Source organism: Garra rufa, chromosome 23, assembly GCF_049309525.1.
Source record: "Garra rufa chromosome 23, GarRuf1.0, whole genome shotgun sequence".
Taxonomy (NCBI): domain Eukaryota; kingdom Metazoa; phylum Chordata; class Actinopteri; order Cypriniformes; family Cyprinidae; genus Garra; species Garra rufa.
In genome coordinates this window covers 37,304,629-37,323,498 of record NC_133383.1, presented here as the reverse complement: position 1 = coordinate 37,323,498, position 18,870 = coordinate 37,304,629, and the positions used below count along the sequence as shown (strand labels likewise).

General features: G+C 35.9%; 1 protein-coding gene across 3 annotated transcripts in view; it reads right to left on the bottom strand.

The window, feature by feature from the left end:
- Positions 1–2,750: 2,750 nt before the first annotated feature.
- Positions 2,751–18,870, bottom strand: part of sh2d3ca (SH2 domain containing 3Ca) — a 61,433-nt gene continuing 45,313 nt past the window's right edge. For 2 of the 3 annotated variants that reach the window (XM_073829714.1, XM_073829716.1), the window contains 9 exons: positions 16,927–17,354; positions 15,144–15,218; positions 14,731–14,855; positions 13,683–14,164; positions 10,644–10,759; positions 10,071–10,242; positions 7,814–7,925; positions 5,847–6,053; positions 2,751–5,754 (listed from right to left, as the gene is read on the bottom strand). In XM_073829714.1, coding sequence (XP_073685815.1) covers positions 5,579–5,754; positions 5,847–6,053; positions 7,814–7,925; positions 10,071–10,242; positions 10,644–10,759; positions 13,683–14,164; positions 14,731–14,855; positions 15,144–15,218; positions 16,927–17,354 — 1,893 coding nt within the window. In that variant the 3' untranslated portion in view covers positions 2,751–5,578. The remainder of the gene's footprint in view (positions 5,755–5,846; positions 6,054–7,813; positions 7,926–10,070; positions 10,243–10,643; positions 10,760–13,682; positions 14,165–14,730; positions 14,856–15,143; positions 15,219–16,926; positions 17,355–18,870) is intronic. The other variant, XM_073829715.1, reaches the window with a different exon arrangement.

Here is an 18,870-nt window from a genome sequence, read left to right as displayed (position 1 = left end):
ATTCTTTAGATGAATAGAAAAATCCAAAGATATATATTTGTATTAATATGAAATAAAAAATGCATTAAAAATCTAACTCAATATTCAATATTCATATTTTAGCACCAGTTTTAGTCATGTGCACATGAAATCTAATAAGAAATATTATTAATGTTTACAAAAACACCAAACAAATTTGCTCTTAATCTATTATATAACAATTGATATTCTAGTTTTTGTTTTAATATTTAATAAAAAATAAAATACATAAAAAAATAAACTCAATATTCATGTGTAAAGGTGATCAACATTTCTCAGTTTCCAAAATAAATGATTTTAGCACATTTTAGCACCAGTTTCAGTCACAGGAAATCTAATAAGAAATCTTATTAATGTTTACAAAAACACCAAACAAATTTGCTCTTAATCTATTATATAACAATTGATATTCTAGTTTTTGTTTTAATATTTAATAAAAATAAAATACATAAAAAAATAAACTCAACATTCATGTGTAAAGGTGATCAACATTTCTCAGTTTCCAAAATAAATGATTTTAGCACATTTTAGCACCAGTTTCAGTCACAGGAAATCTAATAAGAAATCTTATTAATGTTTACAAAAACACCAAACAAATTTGCTCTTAATATATTATGTAACATTTCATATTCTAGTTTTGTGTTAATATTTCATAAAAAATAAAACGCATAAAAAATCCCAAACTCAACATTCCCAAGTATGGCTGATCAACTTTTCTCAGTTACCAAAATAAATCCTACATTTTAGCACCAGTTTCAATCATGCAAATATGAAATCTAATAATAAATCGTATTAATGTTTACAAAACCACCATACAAATGTGCTCTTAATATATAATATAACATTCCATATTCATATTTTAGCACATTTTAGCACCAGTTTCAGTCATGTGCACATAAAAAATATTATTAATATTGTAAAATCAGTAATATTGTGAAATATATTTATTATTTAAAATAACTGCTTTCTATTTGAATATAAAATGTAAATTATTCCAGAATTTTCAGCATCATTACTCCAGTCTTCAGTGTCACATGATCCTTTAGAAATCATTGTAATATGTAAAACGTTTTTTTAATTAATTATTTTTTTATTATTATTATTATCAATATTTAAAACAGTTTAACAGATTACATTTTTCAGGATTCTTTAGATGAATATAAAGATCCAAAGATCAGCATTTATCTGAAATAAAAAGCTTTTGTAACATTATACACTACACCATTCAAAAGGTTGGAGTCAGTTTATATATATATATATATATATATATATATATATATATATATATATATATATATATGAGCAATATCACACGAGTAGACTTGAGATATGGCTGTATATCGGCACGGTTGTGATTCGACGTAGGCACGAGGCCGAGTGCCGTAGGTAATCACAGAGTGATATATATATATATATATAGACAGATATTTTTAGGGGGAAAGAAATTATAGAAATGAATACTTTTATTTAACAAGGATGCTTTAAATTGACTAAAAGTGATGATAAAGACATTTATAATGTTACAAAAGATTTCCGTTTCAGATAAATGCTGTTCTTTTGAACTTTCTATTCATCAAACAAACCTGAAAAAATCTACTCAGCTGTTTTCAACAATAATTATAAATGTTTTTTTTTTTGAGCAGCAAATCAGAATATTAAAATGTTTTCTGAAAGATCTTGTGACTAGAGTAATGATGCTAAAAATTGAGCTTTGAAATCACAGGAATAAATTACATTTTAAAACATATTTAAATCTAAAATTACTTAAAATAGTAAAATATTTAACAATATTACTGTTTTTGCTGTACTTTGCTGAACCGTAATGTATTCATTTGTGGCATTATTTAACATACCCTAGCTATGTTACAATATATTACAATAATCTGACAAGTGTCTTCTTTAAAAAGAGACCAAACTTAGTGAAACTGCTTATTTGTGTTGGAACTATATCAACTTAAAAAAAAAAAAAAAAAAAAAAAAAAAAAAACACAGGCGTTGACTTGAGACAAGTAATTTCACCTTAATGGAGAAGTTAACTTCCAGAACAAAATTTACAGATACTGTTCACTCATCCCTTTGTCCAAGATGTTCATGTCTTTCTTTCTTCAGTTGTAAAGAAATTATATTTTTGGAGAAAAACATTTCAGGATTTCTCTCCATATAATGGACTTCTATGGTGCCCACGAGTTTGAACTTCCAAAATGCAGTATAAACGCAGCTTCACAGGGCTATAAATGATCCCAGCTGAGGAAGAAGTGTCTTATCTACTGAAACGATGGATTATTTTCTAAAAAAAATTACAATTTATATACTTTTTAACCTCAAATGCTTGCCTTGTCTATCTCTGCGTGTACTGTATTTTATGAATCACCAAGAACCATGTGATTTCACATAAAAACCTCAACTTTCACAACACTTTATTTGAGTTTTTACTTAAAGTTTGTGTTCATCAACTGAAAAATCTTAAATGCTGCTAAACAACACTAGGCCACAATTCATTTAACACAATGTAGCCTGCTTCTATCCCTCACAGACTGGTTTTCATTCCTGCTAAAAATTATGAGAAAAAAATTAAATATGTTTTTGTGAGTTAACATTAAACCATTGATATTAATAGCCTACGAATTTTAGGCGACTAAAATTTTGCAAACAGAAACAACAGGCAATAGGTAAAACTCAAATACAGTATTAAGTAATCTTTAGAGTAAAAAAGCACAAAAACGCAAGCTTACTGTATTTTATTTTCTGAAAAAAGAGTGCAAAACATATGACATACCAGTATGTACAGCACATAATAAAAGGATGCAATCACGTGACCTCGTCCACCTCGTCTGTCGCTGACTTTTTAGGGGTAACTATTTACAAAACGAAATAGTCACACATTTACCTTTACAGTAGAGAAACCAATCACAAGTTACAGTCCTAGACCAGCAGGCCTTGTTAAAAAAAGCTTCAAAAGGTTCAAAATGTACTTCCATTTACTATTTTTTAGCTTACTAAACAGAGCCCTCTGCTGACTAAAAGTGAAATTGCATATGATCCACTTTTCATCCCATAATGCTTCCCTATCTGTGACTAGACAGCATCGTCTACTTTCAGATGTGCCTTTATTAAGATACCTGAAAAAATACCTTCAGAAAAATTCCCTGGAAATATGCATTGATAGACTGGGTGTGAAGTATAGCAGCCTGCATATGATACACAATAGATTGCGTTAACCAGATACCTAGATCTTTTCTCTTTATGGTACCCAGAAATAAGGGTAGAACATTTACACTGCTGATAGAGGTATATGCATGTGACTTTGGGTTTCGTTTGGCTAAATCTACCAGAATATAAAGTGTTTTTGAATTTAATGAGCATGTTAATAGCTGGGCTCTTTCAAACTTAGTTTTTTCTCCGCAGGAACTTGATGAAAATGCAAATGGTGCTCATACATAAGTCGCTGCCAGGATGTCATAGTGTCGCTGTGCAGCTACTACACTGTAAAAAGTTTTCACTATTTTTAACTTAAAAACTTAAGTTTAGCAGCTGCCTTAAATTTTTAAGTTAAATCAACTTACGTCATTTCAACTCACAAGTTAAATCAACTCATTTTATTGTAATAAGTTAAAACGACTTGTAGTTTTAAGCTGATTTAACTGATTTAAGGCAGCTGCTGAACTTAGGTTTTTAAGTTGAATCTGGTGAAAACTTTTTACAGTGTAGGGTGTTGTTATGATGTTTTGGGTGGTTGCTAGGTCGCAAATCAAAAGAGCCCATTCAACTCTATGGGATAGTTCTTTTGTACCCACCAAAGTATAATAACAAAAAATTAGCCCACCTAATTTATACCTGTTAGACAAACGGCTGATTTCTGCATCAAAATAGAGTTTTGGTAAAACTTCTAATCTTAAATATGATCAGTATGCATTAATGCACAATGATCCTCCATATATTAGCTTGTAACTTATTGCCATAACATTACTTTGAATGTTTAAATGTATAATCAAATGTCTTTGCTGATTTGCAATAGATGATCTGGGCATAGACTTGGTCTGTAAAGTCTGACTATATGCGTCTCTTAAATAATACAAACCGACATTCGTTGTGATCCAGTCTCATTGAGAATATACATTATATATCTAAAAAAGAGCTAAACCTCATTGCCATTGCCATTTAAAGCGGTCATATCAAGTCCAAACGATAAAAATTTAGTTTTTCAAGTCAATTTCAACCAACCTCTTTTTGTGCTGCTGTGCCTTTAAGACTACGCAAATGCCCTTTTTTGTATGTGAAATGAGAAACACATGAGCTGTGGGTTGCTAATATAATTTGCGCTGCCTCATGTAACTGATTCATAAAACAATATGCGCTGTAAATGAACAAGTTTCCAATATTGGGATCAGCAGAGCTGTAGGTGCTCACTGTAAAAAGTTTTTGCCAGATTCAACTTAAAAAGTTCAGCAGCTGCCTTAAGATTTTAAGTTAAATCAACTTAAAACTACAAGTCATTTTAACGTATTGCAATCAAAATTAGTTGATTTAACTTGTGAGTTTAAATGACGTAAGTTGATTTAACTTGACATTTTAAGGCAGCTGCTAAACTTAAGTTTTTAAGTTGAAACTGGTAAAAACGTTTTATAGTGTACACACAGCGAAAAAACAGCACAATCTGTGGTGAACTTGGGTTGCCAAGTTTTAATAAATGCATTTTTTTGGACTGGATTATTAAATTCTGATATTCCTCATGATATGAACTCTTTAGACAAAACTTAACTAAAAGAAATCCCAGAATGACAGAAAGAGAGCAAAGAAAACAGTATGTCTTCTATCTTACACTTCTTCTCTAAGACATACAGACACCAAAGCGCTCTGAGAAGCAATGCTGTCAGACCTGGAGAGAGTGTGAATGTGAGCATCTGTTTGACACTCATTAAAAATGAAGGCCCAATTCCTCACAGTAACTGTCGACTCTATCATTTCTATCGATAAAGCAACACACAGAAGTGAACCCCCAAAAAATGAGCATAAAAATAAGACTCTTTATCCAGCTGACATCTGTTTGAATTCATGATTTGGCAACTTACATTCAGACATTTGAAAAGTGAGTGTGTTCGGTCTATTCCAGCAATAAATCGTGACTGAGTAAAGTCAATGCAGTCTCATCTCCTGTGCAGAGACGCGTCACCTCTGCAAGACATCTTTGCTTTTTGTCGACAGCTGATGGAAACTAAATTATGGATTCACATAAAATAGGATTCAGACCCTTTTGGGTTAAAGTCAGCTTGCACTTCATCACATTCTCTCTTTTTGAAAAGGAAGTGCTCTTGGTCACCACTGAAGAAGAGATTTTGGCTTTAGATTTTTATTTCATTCCATTGCTGCAGTTCACATCTGTGTTCTTTAGGGGGCGCTCTCATGCTCGCATAAAGCCTGTCCCCTTTTGTGCCTTGTTTTGCAGAGCAAGTCACGTTCTCCATTTCCTGTGTGGCTCCCCCCCCAAAAAAAAGCATGGTCTGGTCCAGGAGTAAGAGTGACAGGAAGGTCAAGGATCATACCATTTGTGAATGCGGGGGTGCTATAATTCACTGTGTCGTACAGGAGGTTCTAGCTTGTGGGACAGAGCAGTAAGGACCTTGTCGAACTTCTCATATCGCTCGGCTTGGCTTCCTTCGGAGCCACGACTGCCCCATAAAAGCCTCATCTGAAACTCCGTGCAGAAGATTTCCAGCACCTCATTCCGCTCCTGGAAATCTGTGTGGATTTAATAAGTAAAGTTTCATAATTGTTTAATTATAAATACTTTTTATTTTATATTTTAATTGTAACACAGGTTAATAGTTTACCCTGTAGTTTGCTTTCAGCGTTGGTGCGATACAGTCCTCCATGGTGAGCGATGGTTCGAGCTGCTTCCAGGTGACTCATGACCACATCCACTCCAGACTCCACACTCTCCCAGGATTCCAGCGCCTCACCAGCCGCCACACCGCGCTCCAGGAGTGACAACACCGGCACCACGTGAGGGAAAGAGGTGTTCGAGAGGACGCAGGTCTCTGAAAGATTAATAATTTAATCAATTAATCAGTCTAAAAAACAAAAACAGTAGTAAATGCTGGGAGATTTGTTATTTGTGATATACTTATATAATTATACATAAAATGAAAATATAATAAACAAATATAGCTGATTACCGGGGTTCAAGCACTTTAAGGCATTTAGGCACATATGAAAAACGATATTAGATATTATTTAGCAAGCCTGTAACCACCTAAATCAATTATTTAAAAAGCATTTTTGGCAAGTACAGGTATTTTGTCGTATAAATATGATGCTTTTTAATGTTTATGACAGTGCCAGCTATGATCCGATCTCTCTAAATCTTTGCACGCTTGTTTAGAATCACCTCTCGCATGTGCTCACCTGGTTTCATGAAGTTTTGAGTTTTTGTTTAGGCTTTATGGGCTTTTGGAAATTTTTGGAGAGAATTGCACTGCAGTGTTTTTTTCCAGATTGAGCGAAAAACCTAGGACTATTTCACATCAATCATTTAACAAACGGTTTGATTGACAGCAGTGTTTCTGGAGGCAAAGTTGTTTGGAATGAGAAGGTCTATTGTATGATACAAATATTTTGTGCATGTGTAAAAAAAAAAAAAGTGGAATATACAATCATTTACGCCCTTGAAAAATGCGATATTGCCACTCCAATGGCTGATGTCTTTAAAAAATTTTATAGACCTTTAGGGCCATAAGTTAAACAGGCCCACAGAGTTTCATTCAAATCTATCTCTGTTAAGCCTTTCTAATAGGTGCTTAGAGTTCATCGGCCTACGGCGGCCATATTTTTTGGGATACACAAATGTCCTCTTAGCCACTTGTAGCAGTTTGGACCAAGACGGTGCATACAGATTTTCATGTCAATAGGACAAACAGGTGCGTACTTATGGCTGTTTTTATGTTTTTAAAAGCACCACCAAGTGGCCAAGCTCCAATAATATTTCATGTGCCCTCAGATTCAGCTCTTACATGCATGTTTTGAGTTTGGGGAAGATATCTCATTCCATTCAAAAGTTATAACCATTTTAGTTAAAGCAGCCCTGCTACTTTCAAACATTTTGGCATCCCTTTGCGACGAAATGGTCGAAAGTTCAACTTTTTTTGATGATAATTATTGATATTCACTCCCCAGAAAATCTTGCTGCACTGGTTTGGTTCGGACCAGCGAATAACCTAAGACTAGTTCACAAAAGTAGATTTTTCAAAAAAATGAAAAAATAAAATAAAAAAAACCTAAATACCCAAAAAATTTTACCCGGGTGATGGACGGATCAGAGGCATGCATTTTGTCTGGTATGGATTCCAATAACATAAGATACTTGAGTCTGTGATTATTTAACGCCCCAAAAAAGCAGGCGGTAATTTGCTCTGAAAATGAGATGTTGCGTCTGTTTTCTTAAACATGTGTATTGTCAGTTAATCACGCACAGAATTTTCCCCTCCCATTGGTGCATTTATGGAATTTGCCCTGTTAGTAATATTATTTACTTAAATAACAATTTGCCCTGTTTAGTAAATCTGGCCCATATTGGCCAAAGAAAAAAAAGAAAATAATCAACCAATACTGATAATTTAAAAATGCCAAATACTGGCATTTGGATATATATATGTCATTCACTATTAAGAATAATACTATATTTTTCATGTAATTCTTTACCAATTGATTAGAAGCAGCTGTCACTAATAAACATTCTGTGGTGTAGAATATTAACAGTATTTTGTCATTAAATAAGATTCCTTAAGGCACTCTGTCCTACCTTTCCCATCATTCATGGCCTTCAGGAATGGCTTGAGTTTCTTTTCATAGAGGATGGCGCCTTCTGTGTGTCTCTGTCGCAGTGTGATCCATGTTTGCTCCAGCCGTGAGATCTACAACAAACATCACAGATTAAATTGAAATATATAACTCTAATATAACTGGTGTGTTTACTGTAAGATAACTGCAACCATACAACGTTCATCACAAGTTGCAAACAATCGAAATAATACTTGTATTCTGATACAAATTATAGTACTAGTAAGCAGTGTTTAAAGGAATAGTTCCCCTAAAAATGAAAATTACCCACTTATGATTTACTCACTCTCAAGCCATTCCTAGGTGTATATGAGTTTCTTCTTTCAGATGAATACAATCAGAGTTATATTCAAAAATGTCCTGTTTTTTCCAAGCTTTATAATGGCAGTGAATAGGTGTTGAGATTTTGAAGCCCAAAAAGTGCATAAATCCATCATTAAAAAGTACTTCACACGGCTCCAGGGGGTCAATAAAGGCCTTATGAAGTGAATTGGTGCATTTGTGTAGGAAACATTAATTTTTAAAACTTTATAAACTGTAATGTAGGCGTAGTGTAAGCTCTGGTGAGAATATGCTAGTCTCACGAGAACCAAGTTTTGTTTGCAGCAAAGGAAAACACAATCTCCTCTTGGTTTACATTTTTCTGTACCTTGTAAATCCTTGTTTTGTACTTGTAATTTGTGACCGGTGTTTTTTTTTTATTATTATTTTTTTTTTGCTCTTTCCTCTGCGATTCTGCGTTCATCACTTCTTACCAGAGCTTACGCTACACCTACGTTCTACTTCTTCAGCTGGAACGTCACTTTCTCATGAACGCACGTATGACAGTTGGCGGAAGCTGGCGATTATGGTTTATAAAGTTTTAAATATGGATATATTTTTTTTACACAAACGCAAAATTTCTTTTCTGAAGCCCTTTATTAACCCCCTGGAGCCATATGAAGCACTTTTTATGATGGATGGATACACTTTATTGGACTTCAAAATCAACACCCATTCACTGCCATTATAAAGCTTGGAAGAGCCAGGACATTTTTGAATATAACTCAGATTGTAGTCATCTGAAAGAAGAAAGTCATATACACCTAGGGTGGCTTGAGGGTGAGTAAATAATGGGGTAATTTTTATTTTTGGGTGCAATGCCTAGTTCTGCCATGAAACTCTAGATGATGCAGACAGATGGGTTGTTAACGTAACTGATTATAATCACAGAGTTATACAACTTGGCACAAGCTGATTGGTTTATGTTGCATACGCAACCAATGAGCTTGCAGCTATTTAAGGGGAGACACTGCAGGCAAAAACACAGTTTTTTTCATGCACCTGTCAAGTTTGAGATTTTGGGCTTTTTTTTCTTTTATAGCACTTCATCTATTTGTGTCAATAGATTTAAATTACAATACATATTTTTAAAGACCGTTTTCTCAAAATGAGTTTTTTCTTCTACACTGAGCCATAAATCTCCACTTCAGTAGCACTTACACACACCAAACTTTACATTTTTATTCCTGACTATATCCTGAAGGTTTTTAAAGAGGGATTTGTTCATATATCATTTGCTTGATTTTATACAGCATTTTATTCCCCCCAAAACTAAAAAATCTATAATTTTCTGCCAGTTCTAAGTATTTTATGAATTATAAAGTGACAAAATGAGATACCCAAAATTCCTTCTGTAAAAACATTTGACTCTAATATGTCAAAAAAAAAATCAAACAAGAATTTTGAAACTGACTGCAAATTAGTGCATATTTCATGAAACAATGCCTCATTTGCATACTAAAACCTAACATTTTAGAAAACTTGTAATACAAAAAATGTTTGCAATTAACAATGCAATCAATCAACTGAGTAAGTTAGGTAATAACTATTAGTTAATTTTTTTACCCTAGTCATCTGCAGTGTCTTGCCGTAAATAGCTGGTAGCTTTCACTTATGCAGTTCACAGCGCGCTTTCAGAGTTCCTCTGAAACCCTCCAACTTCCCCAGCTCCACCTGTATAGATCTGCTATGGGCTATTTTATGCTATTTGACCAGCAGCAGTACGCCTTAAATACTCACAGCACCGTATCGCCATATGCTTTGGCAGTTGTCATGACCGAACTATCCTTTAAGGTGAACTTGCTATTACTCTTTGACACTTAACCCCTCCTGCACATTTGTGCTACGGACATGAATTCCACCTCATATCCTTTGAGAGAACAGGTGTGTGTTCTCACCTGTGGCAGCTCCAGGGCTCTCATGACCGCAGCGAATCCGTACATGTTGCCCATGTTGCTCTTGAGTTCAGCAGCCAGCTGGATGGTTTTATGCAGAAGAGCGGCTCTCTCCTCTGTGCTGCCCGTACAACCCAACAAATCAACCGCCATCATTATAGACATGGTGTAAAACCTGTAGAACAGGAGATAAAGTAGAATACAGCTGATCAATCAAACATATTCCATACAGCTTTAAAAAAAAGTCTCTTCTGCTCACCAAGGCTGCATTTATTGAATCAAATTACAGTAATACTGTGAAATATTATTACAATTTAAACTGTTCTCTATTTGATGGAATTGTGATTCATAGCTGAATTTTCAGCATCATTACTCCAGTCTTCAGAAATCACTCTAATATGTTGATTTTCAACTTAAAATGTCCATCTGCTGGTTGGAATAGAGTTAATTACTTGTTGATAGAATTAAACATCACAAGTTGTTGATTTCTGTGTTGTTCCCTTTACTTCAGAACAGCTGAAGTCTGTGGCATGTCCTGATTGTGATGTGTCTATATAAGTGTAAGTGTTTCCTCACCTCTCCAGCAGATCCAGCCTCAGCTGGTGTCCATGCGGAAGAGTCAGCAGCTCCAGCCCCGAGCTCACTCCCATCATCTTCTGCATCTCCTTGGTAACGCCCAGTATCCTAGCAACCTGCAGATGGCCACACAGTTACAAGAGCAATATATTCGACCCCACCCCTTTATTTCCATCCTAATATATTCCTGGTCAGAACAGAAGACATTTAATTAGCCTTGAACTCGTCACATGATGAATGTGGTAAACAGCAGTTTGGAAAGAGTTTATTAACCCTGAAGGTTTAGATGTTAATGGAGGACAACACTGAGATTGCGGACAGATGAAAGGTTTGGAGTGCCATCCAGACTTTATCAGTCAGCTTCACATGTGCCTTACGTAATGTCGAGTCAAGAGCTTGAGAAGGGGTCATTTTTACTGTTTGTGTACTTCTTTGAGAGTGTTTAGAAATGTAAATGTGTATAGGAACTAGTAATGTTGTCCTGGAATTGGATAATACACAATAATTTGTTATATCGATCAGGTATCAAAGAGTACTTGTGTGGTTGAAAAGATGAACTGTCAAAAATTCTGTCATCATTCTGTTCCAAACTTTTATGACTTCAACACAGAAGATATTTTAAAAACATGTTAACGTTAGCCATTGACTTCCATAGCGTTTTATTTCCATACTATGGAAGTCAGTGGCTACCTTCAACTGTTTTGTTACCAACATTCTTAAAAATATCTTATTTTGTGTTTAAAAGAAGAAATAAACTCATACAGGTTTGGAACAACATGAGGGTGAGTAAATGATGACAGAATATTGGGTGAACTATCCCTTTAAGGGGGCTAGTCATGATATAGCAGAGATATACATGGGCTTTAAGCAGGGTTGCCAAGTCTGCGGTTTAACAGCAGATTTAGGCTACTTTAACACTGTTGCTGTGTGTTGTTTTTTATGTCCTAGGGTTGAAGCGACCACAATAATGTAATATTTAGCTTCTGGAATGCAAATTTTAACAGGGGAACCCTGCTAAAAAATGTGTATTTTAATCCCAGAATGCGGTTTTGACTGGAGTAATGTCTCCGAAAGGCGACAGAACTAGTTTTGGGCTAGTTTTGAGTAGCAATTGGGTGGGTTTTGTTGTGAAAACCTGGCAACCCTGGCCTTAATATGAAATCAAAACAAAGACCATGTGACCAGACCTATTTATTTCTCCAAGAGAAGAGATCTATCTGTACAGCTCTAACTGACTTAATAGATTTTATAATAAATATAAAAAACACTACCTGTCAAAAGTTTTTGAACAGTAAGATTTTTAATGTTTTTTTTTTAAAGAAGTTTCTTCTGCTCACCAAGCCTGCATTTATGATCCAGGCAGCAAAAATCGTAACATTTCGAAATATTTTTATTATTTAAAATAACTGTTTTCTATTTGCATATTTTTTAAAATGTTTTTTTTTTGTGTGTGTGTTATCAAAGCTGAATTTTTTGCATCATTACTCCAGTCACAAGATCCTTCAGAAATCATTAGAATATTCTGATTTGCTGTTAAAAAAACATTTGTTATTATTATTATGTTGAAAACAGTAGCATTTTTTTCAGGTTTCTTTGATGAATAGAAAGTTCAGAAGATCTGAAATAAAAATCTTTTGTAACATTATACATTTTTTAATCATCACTTCTGATCAATTTCAAGCATCCTTTGCAAATAAAAGTATTAAGTTCTGTATTTTTTTTCTTTCAAAAAAAAAAAAGAAAAAAAAAAGAAAAGTATACTGACTCCAAGCTTTTAAATGTTATAACGTATAATGTTACAAAATACTATTTATTTCAGATAAATGCTGATCTTCGGATCTTTAAATTTATCAAAGAATCCTGAAAAATGTACTCAACTGTTTTAACTATTAAGAATAATAATAAATGTTTCTTGAACTGCAAATCAGCATGATTAGAATGATTTTTGAAGGATCATGTGACTGGAGTAATGATATTAAAAATTCAGCTTTGAAATCACAGGAATAAATTACATTTTAAAATATATTTAAATAGAAAACAGTTATTTAAATAGTAAAATTATTTTAAAATTTTACTGTTTTACTGTACTTTGGATCATAAATGCAGGCTTGGTGAGCAGAAGAGACTTCTTCAAAAAACATAAAAAATCTTACTGTTCAAAAACTTTTGACTGGTAGTGATATTCAAATTTTCAATAATTAACAATAATACTGTATTTATTATAATTATTATAATTATTAGTATTAGTATTCAATAATTACAAATATGCACCCAGCTAAAACCAACAAAAATGTAAATATATTAAAAACTGAACCTGGGCTATATATCTAAAATATGAAAAACACAATAGGTGTTTGTTTTTGACCTAGTTATACATTTGTAAGCAAAACAACTAATAATGTCACTAGAAAAAATATTTTAAATATTCTCAGCAAGAAACTAATTCATGGAAATGATATTTTTACTCAGTTCTAAAAAAATGTATTTACTTAAAAAAATAAATATACATAAAAAAAGTGCCTTACATCAAATCATTTGTAGGTACTTTGGATAAAAGACCAGTAAAAAAAAATTATTTTATGGTTATAGATGTATTGTTCTTGGCACATAATTAGCATGGTGAGTGCACTGATTGAACCACTGCTAATAAAATGTATATATAGTAATGTATCCACCTTATTTTTCCCATAAAAGTGGGCACAGCCATTTGTAAATTTTATGGGTCTGGCTTCCAGGTCTCATTCGCATCCAGCTATTTTAAGCTGCATAAAACTGCTCGTTTTGCTGCTTGGTATTGCAAATTAGTGTGTCTTACCATATTATTCTAAAGTATTATTCTAATTATGAACACACTGGTTTGTAGTGCAAACAGTTTTAGAGTTTACTGAATGTTATTCTTCTGCTTAATATCCTAATGAACCGGAAGTCTCTCACATAGGCTTACTTCTGTGTTGAAGAATAAAGTGGATAGGGAAACAGTAATATAGACACTAAGTGTCTGTTTCTGCTAGTGGCAATGTAAATATTTCTGTTTTTTACCGAGCAGTCTGCCTTGGTGATGTGTTTAGCGGCAGTTTTAGGATCCACCTCCGCCAGCAGCTCCTTCACCCTCTTCAAAACGCTCATCTCCAGAGGTTTATTCTCGGCTGGCAGAAGAGTCGACTGGTATTTCCCAGGCTTGAAGGAAGAGCTGGTCTCCACCAGGGGGAGCATAAAGCCCTCTACCTCATCTGGAGCTCCCGGGCTTTGGCCCTCCTCCACCCTCAGCCTCTCTACGTAGCTCTTGCAGGGAGGAATGGGGGCTTGACCGGGTCTCAGCTCACAGTAGCTGCCGCCCTGCTCTGAACTCTCGGACGGGTGACGGGCAGGCGTGGAGTGGGTGCTGGGGGCCGCGTCTGAGCAGGGAAGGTTGTTATTGGAGGAAGATGGCGAGAGATGGGGATCGCTGGAGCGCCGCATGACTGGAGAAGGCGGGATCACGGCGAGGATACGCCCACCTGAGCCATGTCTGTGGCGGGAGACTGGAGAAATGAAGAAAATAAGAGATTTTACTACACGGCTCTTTGAAATGCTTGATTCTGTTTGGTCAGGTGCAACATTCTGAGGTGATTTATCCCCCAATAATCACAGTCGTCAATAACGTAGAGAAGAAATTGTTGAATGAAGTCGTTATTTTTGTTTTCTTTGCACACAAAAGTATTCTTGTAGCTTCATAATATTACGGTTGAACCACTGATGTCACATGGACTATTTTAACGATGTCTTTACTACCTTTCTAGGCCTGGAACATGTCAGCTGTGTTGCTGTCTATGCAGGGTCAGAAAGTGCTTGGATTTCATCAAAAATATCTAAATTGGTCTTCCAGAGACGAAGGTCTAATGGGTTCGGAACGACATGAGGGTGAGTAATTCATGACAGAATTTTCATTTTTGGGTAAGCTATCCCCAATAAGCGTCTAGGTCCTTTTTACCCTGTCTAGGTTAATTTTGTGATAACAACCATTTGGGTGTACATTATCCTTTACTTTTTGGGTGAGCTAAGCCTTAAAAGGTGCTATCAGTGGGTTTAAATATTCAGATGGACTCACTTGAGCTGTAGGCTGGGGATAGAGGTGTTTCCCCCACAGGGGACAGCGGGCAACGGTATTCTTGGATCTGATCCATGCTCATGGCGCAGTTCCTCATGGCATCCTTATGGTGCACTGTTGAAGGGCTGGAAAGGACAAGCATGCTATTAAATCCTTCATTCTTCATGTCAAAACACATTTTACAGTACGTGTCAAAACAATCAAGCATTTTCAGCTTCTAATTTTGCTGAACAACATATAAGCCACTGCTACAAGCTTTGTGAAAAACACATTCAGTGCTATTGTGCTGCTAGAGACGACATGCACAGAAGCAGGTGAAGGGTTTCCATGTGGCCAAATCTGTTTGGGAAACAGAAGTGAGTGGGAGGGGGTCTGTGCCAGCTGTGAACACACACACATAAACACACACACACCAGCTGCTGCCCTCCGCTGGTTTCACCTCTGGCTCGACTGTTTGAGGCTCATCTGGCTCTGTAGACTGGGCGGCACTGATAATACAAGACATCCTACATGAGCACATCACTCCTGCTTTATGACACATGTGTATGTGACCTGTTAATATGCCTGATGTTAGACCCGAGATATCTGAACTTCAAGAATGTAACCACATATTCAAGATTAGGATATATATTCAAAACACAATCAAAAGAAAACAAAATATTCTGAGACTGTGAACCAATTTAACTATTGGTGGTCACTAAAACACTACATGAAAATGGTCACAAAACAAAACACCATAAAACAACATTTTAAAATGTTATTTTGAGTCTCTGAACCAATTTAACTCCTGGTGGTCATTAAAAACACTAAACGAATATGTAAAAAATATATATATATTTCGAGACTCTCAACCAATTTACCTCTTGGTCACTAAAACCACTAAATGAATACGATAAAAAAATATTTTGAGACTAAACCAATTTAACTCTTGGTGGTCATTAAAACAGTAAATGAATATGGTTAAAAACATTATTTTGAGACTCTAAACCAATTTAACTCTTGGTGGCCACTAAAAACACTAAATGGATACAGTCACAAAACAAAACACAAAATAAAACCACATGTTAATATGTTATTTTGAGTCTCTGAACCAATTTAACTCTTGGTGATCACTAAGAACACTAATTGAATATGTTAAATATTATATAGAGTATATATATATATATATATATACACACACACACACACACTCTAAACTAATTTAACCCCTAGTGGTCACTAAAACAGTAAATGAATATGGTTATAAAACAAAACTCCATAAAACATTTTTAAATGTTATTTTGAGTCTCTGAACCAATATAACTCCTGGTGGTCATTAAAAACACTAAAAGAATATGTTAAAAAAACAATATTTCGACACTCTTAACCAATTTAACTCTTGGTGGTCACTAAAAACACTAAATGAATATGATAAAAAATATATATATATTTTAAGACTCTAAACCAATTTAACTCTTGATGGTCATTAAAACACTAAATGAATATGATAAAAAAAAACAATATTTTGATACTCTAAACCAATTCAACTCTTGGTGGTCATTAAAACACTAAATAAATATGGTTAAAAAACAAAACACAAAATAAAACATGTTAATATGTTATTTTGAGTCTGTAAACCAATTTAACTCCTGGTGGTCCCTAAAACACTAAATGAATATGATAAAAAAACAATATTTTAAGACTCTAAACCAATTTAACTCTTGGTGGTCATTAAAACACAAAGTGAATATGATAAAAAAAATATTTTGAGACTTTAAACCAATTTAACTCTTGGTGGTCATTAAAACAGTAAATGAATATGGTCAAAAAACATTATTTTGAGACTCTAAACCAATTTAACTCTAGGTGGTTACTAAAACATTACATGAATATGGTCAAAAAACTGAAACAAAACAAAACAAAAACATTTTAATGTGTTATATTGAGACTCTAAAGCAATTTAACTCTTGGTGGTCACTAAAAACACAAGATGAATATGATTTAAAAAAAACAATATTTTGAGACAGAATCAATTTAACTCTTGGTGGTTACTAAAAACAATACATGAATATGGTTAAAAAAAAAAAAAAACATTTTAATGTGTTATTTTGAGACTGAACCAATTTAACTGTTTGTGGTCACTAAAAACACTAATTGAATATAACAAAACAAGGCTTTATGATATTAGTTCAGATGATAATAATGATAATGGTCTACCTGTGAGGAATGATCTTCTCCGTCGTCAGTCCATCCGTCATAGTAACGCTTCGTCTCTTGATGTGCGCACCCCTCTGGGTCGATGGTGAATGTGCAGAACCCGGTCTCCCACCAGCCAAAGCAAACGTGGCTTCCAGGTACCTCAGCGGGAGAGTTCGGTTGACCGGACACAGCAGCTGGGCTCCGGTGCGTGGGCACACGGCTCGACCCGTGCCAGCATGGTGCCTGACCAGCGTGGGGACAGAGTCGAAGCTCTCATGCTCCAGCATGTACTGGATTTTGGTTTGCCCGCTTTTGACCAGGACTTTATTGATTCGACAGTGGATCACTTCCTGCTGCCAGCGACACGTGAGGACATAATCGCCCACGGTCGACAGGGAGTCCCGTACGAGGAAGTCACCGCTACGCATAACCAAGGTTTCTGAAGCCTGTGTTGGCACAAAAGAAAAATTATTATTAATAAAATTGTTGCGAGCTAGACTCAAACCCACATTTCCTACATGAACACCACAGCTCAACATACTACTTTCCCCCCAGAACTTTCTAGTGTAAATGTATCAGTTTTGTTTTAAATAAACACATTTTACACATTTAAAATGAAATATGCAGTAACATTTTCACATCACTGTGAATCAATAGTTTATATTTTACACAAGTTTTCAAAGATAGTTGATTAAATGCCACAGATGTGATGGTTTATGTGCTACATGCCTCTGCTCCAGCAGATGGCGCAACAGTACATTTGGTGAGGTCAGAAGTGCAGCATGGGGGCGTATCGCCATGGCGACTACCTATAGTTTTTAATAGAGAGGGCTGGAGTTTCTCTTTACTCCAGCTTGATCAGGAATACATTATGCTAATGCCCAGATGGCTGCTCTCATAGTAGAGACAGCGTGGGCTGTAGTTTGACGGCTCTACGGTGCAAAAAAGGACACAAACACACTTTCCCACACACACACACACACACACACACCAACATAAAATAAACCCAAACTGGGTTTTAACTGAACAACTCAATGCACATTGGTTTGTATATCATGGTGTGGACTTCCCTTCAACATCCATTGTTCTTAAATCTGAGGTGTGTAATCTTTTTGAAGTTAAAATGCCTTCATCTATTACCGCTTAATATGCAGAGACAGCTAGAAGTCATTTGTAGGCGATTTCCAGAAAAGTGAAACACTGGCACTTGCTTTTGCTCTGTTTGTTTGAGAGAACAGTTTGGGATTTTGGAAAGGCATAGCCATAGATGGCAAATGCACACAATTTTACTATTGCACACAAACACTGACTGAAATCACCAGGTCAAATTTGATTGGCTTACTTTACGCAACTTCCAAGATTAAGGACAAATGGTTTTTCAATGGTCTGCCTAAAAAAAGGTACCTGGATGATGCAACAAGCACTTTTGGAGATAGTTCCCGAAGCAGCGGCGACCGCTATCTCCGTTCCCGATGCGGCGGCGACCGCTATCTCAGTTCCCGAAGCGGCGGCGACCGCTATCTCCGTTCCCGAAGCGGCGGCGACCGCTATCTCCGTTCCCGAAGCGGCGGCAACCGCTATCTCCGTTCCCGAAGCGGCGGCGACCGCTATCTCCGTTCCCGAAGCGGCGGCGACCGCTATCTCCGTTCCCGAAGCGGCGGCGACCGCTATCTCCGTTCCCGATGCGGCGGCGACCGCTATCTCCGTTCCCGATGCGGCGGCGACCGCTATCTCCGTTCTCGATGCGGCGGCGACCGCTATCTCCGTTCCCGAAGCGGCGGCGACCGCTATCTCCGTTCCCGATGCGGCGGTGACCGCTATCTCCGTTCCTGATGTGGCGGCGACCGCTATCTCTGTTCCTGACGCGGCAGTGACCGCTATCTCTGTTCCCGAAGCGGCGGCGACCGCTATCTCCGTTCCTGACGCGGCGGCGACCGCTATCTCCGTTCCTGACGCGGCGGT